Here is a 5,671-nt window from a genome sequence, read left to right as displayed (position 1 = left end):
CGTTTCACCCTTGTATTTGAACAGGAAATATGCAATTTCAGCGATTTTGACTATAAAAATGCGATTTGGACCATAAAAATGTTCAAAAATTACTCATACATAAAGATCATTGGACAAATATTAATATTCATTTTATGTTATGATTTTTTTTTTCTTGTCATGATGACAGGGGAGGCTCTGCCTCACCTGCCTCCCCTGACCGCACGTCCCTGGCACAGAGTCAACAATAAAACATAACTCACACAAGACAAAAAACATAGTAAGAGATATAAGATCAGATAAAATCAATATAAGAGAAGAATAAAATGGATTAAAAAATATAATCAAATATAATCAACTCTCAAGTGTTAAAAGCCAAGAAAAATAGATGGGTTTTAAGAAGAGTTTTAAAAGCAGACAATGAGTCCTGTCTGAGATGGAGGGAGAGTTTGATACTCGTTTGATACCTTTAGATCAAACGCGTGTAGATGAAGCAAGTTTTAACAAAATGGGGCTTTCTTCAGAGAATTTAAATTAAAAAATATATGGTTATCAACCATTGATAATGTTTTTCTTTTGCTATTATATTTATTTGTAATGATTTTGCCAGCCTGAAAACAATATATACACACTCTTGTTCTCAATTAGCATAAATATACTAAAAACAAAACAATGTTGAATTAAGTTTGAAGTTCAACCAGTTTTGACTCTTGCCAGTTATTTGCAGAGAAAAAAACTTTTTACTCTCCCATCCTCTTGAATTTATCAACATCAACTATTCAGAATTTGTTTTTGTTAAATTCTAACTCTGGTTATGTCATCTAGCAGGTACTGAATTAGTCACCCCTCCAGCCTTGACGTCCAGCCCTGTGAAGGTGGTGAGCCCTGCTAAAGAAGATAAAACTGAAAAGAAAGAACAAAAGGAGGAGGTCAAGGAGGCTGAGACGAATGTGGATCAGTCCATCAACTCTGCAGTTATTAACGAGCTTTTTAATGATGTCTTGGAGCAGAGTGAAGAGGAGGAAGATGCTTTAAATATCTCCTCCATGTCCCTTCTCACTCCACTGGCAGAGACTGTGGCTGCTGTGGTGAAGAGTCCAGAGCACAGAAAAATGGTAAGCATCAATCTCTTTCTCCAATGGTTTATGATCTTGCAGTGAAAACAACTATTTCCTTTTTGTCTCTTTTCAGACATCAACTCCAACTAACTCATTGATTGTAAAGAACAACACTCCAGAAAACATTTCCAAACCAAGCAGGTTCCAGAGAACTAACATGGTCGGTACTGCCTCCTCGGATAGTGTCAATGTTTCAGATGAGGACAACAAACTGCCTTATAGGTGCAAAAACCAAAAAAACTCCAATATGCTGCACTGTCTCAGTGAATGTCAGAGCCAGTGTGAAAAGTGTTTGTGTGTTTTTGTGTGTCAGCATTGATTCATACAGATCGATTCGGGTAAAGGAGCCTGAGAGGCCCACTGTGAAGCAGGTTATTGTGAGAAAAGATGATTCTCAGGGAGCAGAGGATCCTCGAGGATCTTGTCTCTTCAGTATAAAACAGAGGATGAAGGTTTGAAATAAAATCAAACTACAAACTGTTGAATTGTTTTCTGCACTTTAGACTTAAGTTAGAGATGTTTTGTTTTTCTCCAAATCTTCTCACTTTAACACAATTTGGCCAGAATATCTAAATAAAACAGATAAATCTGTGGAATGAAGGCATTACTATCCTTTGTAGGTTTTGACAAATGAGATCAACCTGCAGCAGACAATCATCCATCAGGCCAGTCAGGCTCTGAACTGCTGCACAGATGAAGAGCATGGAAAAGGATCTCAGGTGGAGGCGGAAGCAGAGCGCCTGCTGCTGGTGGCAAGTGAGTTCTTCCAATAATTCTATAGTGTGTAACAAGTTAGCTGACTATTTATAGAGATCTTTGGTGGTCTTTGTAGGGGCAAAATGACGTCAAAATAAAGCTACATTTTGAAAATGAAGAGTACATTATTATATGGTTTGTAAAGTGAAATACAAAGTCTTTTTCAATTTTAGATTTTATGAATCAGGACATAATATTAAACTGATATGTTTTTACCACCTTCTAAAATGATTTAAATCTAACCTCAAGTGAGCAAAAACAACAGATTCCACTGTCAATATTTATTAAACAAAAACAAAAAGTTAAAACTGTTTTTTGAGGCTGCTGATCAAATGTATTGATTAACTGATCATCATCAGTGGGACCACCTTCAGAAAACTAGGAGTTTTTGCTGCTCTAGAGCATACAGGTGTGTGTTAACAATCCCAAGATGGAAAGACATCACTAATGACCTTAAAGAAGCAGTTGTTGCCATCCATCAATCTGGAAAAGGTTTAAGGGTCAAAGGTAAATTCCAAACCATTTGGAAGCTGCATTTTTCAGAGAGAAAGATTATTAACAAGAGGAAAATATTTAAGACAGCTGGGAGTGTGCCTAGGAGTGGACATCCCAGCAAGTTCACCCGGAAGGTCAGATTGTGCAATGCTCAGAATTTTGCTCTATCTCAGGCCTCAGTTATCAGGTTAAAGGGGTCACTTGATGAAATATGGTCACCTTTACACAGTCAAAATTATTGATCAGTAAAAACATACCATACCTATGAACAGGGGGGAAAAAAACAAAATGATTGCCTCTATAAATACTGATTAAATAACTGTGATAACACGGATAGCTTATTTATCTTACAATTGTACTTTGAGATTTCTTCTGAAAGGGGGGGACACCAAACCCCATCAAATTTGTGACACACACAACACATTCAGTATTATTTTGATAAAAATAAACAAATCACTTCAATTTGTTTGTCTGAATTTACTTCTAATTTCATGGGCACATATTAAAATTAATTTCCACCTGTAGACCAATGTTGCTCGGTGTGGCTGCAGAGAGCATGCCAAAAAGGGAGTGTCAAACATAACCCGTAGTGTCCCAGTCTGTTGTGTTTAAAACCCATGTTCCTAAACTGCTAATTTATCCATCCATCCATTTTCTTCCGCTTATCCGGGTTCGGGTCGTGGGGGCAGCAGCCTAAGCAAAGGGCTGGCCGGAACCTCTCAACCTCACACACCAGCTCAGGCTCCTTCCCCACCAGAGAGGTGACATTCCATGTCCCGAGAGCCAGCTTCTGTAGCTGAGGATTAGACCGCCATGGTCCCCGCCTTTGTCCACTACCCATTCCACATTGCACCTGACCCCTTTGGACCCTCCCACAGGTGGTGAGCCCATGGAAAAGGTGACCCACATCTCCCCTTCGGGCTCTGCCTGGCTTGGCTTCATGGGTGTAAGCCCGGCCACCATGCGCTTGTTAGTGTGCCCCACATCCAAGCCTGGCTCCAGAGTGCGTCCGGGCTAGGGAAAACTAAATCTAAAAGTGTCATTCATCATAAGGGGTCTCTGGGCTGCATCTTATCTGATACTTCACCTAGGACCTGTTTGGCAGGAGTGACCCTACCAGAGGCATGAAGCCCCTGACAGCATAGCTCCTAGGATAATTGGGACATTTGAACCCCTCCACCACGGTAAGGTGGCAGCCCAGGGAGGGGACTGCTAATTTATTCAATACTCTTGTTGTGTTATTTGAAAGAATCACTCTTCAGAGCTTTAAATCCATGAGGAGATTGAATTTAGTAGAATAAAAAAATAAGTCATCAGTCATTTGCTTCATGGTAAGTTTGTATCTCAATTCAACCAGTTATGCTCGATTCCCAATATAGCCGCAAAAAATAGCATTCTGGGGCTTTCCCCATAAGTACCATCCCATAATTATATGCACAGAAGTTCAATGTGCCGATCAACAAATTGCTGAGTCATCGAGCTGCCCTGCGAGGAGGAGGAGTCTGTTTTGTGTCACTAAAGTTACTTTAAAAACCTTGTTTACGCTCAATCCCTTCAATTAAGATTTCACCGAAAAGGAAGGTATAGATATAATGATGCTCCATACTGACAATTAGCTGATATTTTCACAGAGCAGGGTCAGCAGATGCTGAAGATGCATAGTACACAGACATTGCCAACATTCTGCAAAGTCAATAGCTACAGACCTACAAACTTCATGTGATCTTCAGATTACCTCAAAAACAGTGCATAGAGAGCTTCATGGAATGGGTTTCCATGGCCAAGCAGTTGCATTTAAGACTTAGATCACCAAGTGCAATGCAAATCGAATGCAGTGCTGTAAAACATGCCCCCAAATGGACTCTGGGATCTGGATCTTTTATGAGTCACAAGCTGCAGAGCCTAATCTTATGAGTTATCAAAATTTTCTATAAAAGATTAAATTAAATTAGTTGAATTGTACAAGGTCATGAGAATAGCATTTATATCTTTTAAATTGTAATTTTTAAGAAAGTTGTCTGGCAATCCGATGGATGACTCTGGGTTTGGCGGTTGCCAGGAGAAAGGTACTTGTCTGACTGCGTAATGCCAAGTGTAAAGTTTAGTGGAGGGTGGATTATAGTGTGCGATTGTTTTCAGGAGTTGAACTCGGCCGCTTGGTTCCAGTGAAAGGAACTTGTAATGCTTCAACATACCATGACGTTTTGGACAACTTCATGCTCCCAACTTTGTGGCAACATTCTGGCCCCATCCTGTTCCAACATGACTGTGCACCAGTGTACAAACCAAGGTCCATAAAGACTTGATTGAATGAGTTTGGTGTGGAAAACTTTAACTGGTCTGCACAGAGTCCTAGCCTCAACTCGATAAAAAACCTTTAGGCTGAATTAGAGCAGAAACTGTGAGCCAGGTCTTCTTGTCCAACATCAGTGTCTGACCCCACAAATGTAACACTGACCCTGTATTACAAGACTGCTTCCAGGTGGACTTGGAGGAGTACACATTGTGTGTTCTTGGCTACATCAGTGAGTGTGTTAATGATGTTACAACCACTAAGACTGTGACCTGCTTCCAAAACCAGACACCCTGGTTAAATGCAGAGGTTCGATTTCTGCTAAAAGCCAGGGTTGCTGTGTTCATGTAAACAATTCAACAACAGCTAAGAGAGAGCTAACTGTAAGCATAAAGAGGGACAAAGCTACATATGCCAAGAATTAGAAAAGAATTAGAAGTAGGACAGATTACAACACCAAAGACTCACAATGCCTCAGGGACCACACTCTGCCAGACACTCTCAACAGGTTCTATACTTGCTTCAATGACCACAACAGGAAACGGAGAGAAGAAAAATATGTCTGCCTTCGCCGAGAGCAGGAAAAAAAATGTAATGTAATGTCAACCATGGAAATAATCTTCTTCTCCTTCTCCTCTACAACTAAGAGAGGAAGTGTCTGCAACTATGGGTACAGACACAGTATTGGAACAGATGTGTAATACTGATATCGGTATCAGTGTATGACTACAAACTACTAAGAATTGTTTGTGCTTAAGTAGGGTGTACAAGCTGCTGGATCAGGAACTGGACTCATTTCTTTTTATTTTTTTAGTTTAATAAATAATAACATGGTGGAATCTGTTGTTTGTTTACAGTTGCTGCCATCATCTACTGGCAGCTGACCTTTAATGTGTGTGTTCAAACATCCATCCATCCATCCATTCTCTTCCACTTATCCGGGGTCGGGTCGCGGGGGCAGCAGCCTAAGCAGGGAGACCCAGACTTCCCTCTCCCCAGCCACTTGGGCCAGCTCCTCCGGGGGAATCCC

At 40.4% G+C, this 5,671-nt stretch overlaps 1 protein-coding gene across 3 annotated transcripts in view; it reads left to right on the top strand.

The window, feature by feature from the left end:
• The window catches only part of anln (anillin, actin binding protein), a 49,161-nt gene that overhangs the window by 14,493 nt on the left and 28,997 nt on the right, over positions 1 to 5,671 (top strand). For 2 of the 3 annotated variants that reach the window (XM_037973938.1, XM_017426846.3), the window contains exons 9-12: positions 805 to 1,094; positions 1,171 to 1,319; positions 1,411 to 1,549; positions 1,718 to 1,853. In XM_037973938.1, coding sequence (XP_037829866.1) covers positions 805 to 1,094; positions 1,171 to 1,319; positions 1,411 to 1,549; positions 1,718 to 1,853 — 714 coding nt within the window. The remainder of the gene's footprint in view (positions 1 to 804; positions 1,095 to 1,170; positions 1,320 to 1,410; positions 1,550 to 1,717; positions 1,854 to 5,671) is intronic. The other variant, XM_017426847.3, reaches the window with a different exon arrangement.

The sequence above is a fragment of the Kryptolebias marmoratus genome, linkage group LG23 (assembly GCF_001649575.2).
Source record: "Kryptolebias marmoratus isolate JLee-2015 linkage group LG23, ASM164957v2, whole genome shotgun sequence".
Lineage (NCBI taxonomy): Eukaryota > Metazoa > Chordata > Actinopteri > Cyprinodontiformes > Rivulidae > Kryptolebias > Kryptolebias marmoratus.
Note: the sequence above shows the minus strand (reverse complement) of the source record. Positions and strands in the feature narration are given on the sequence as shown.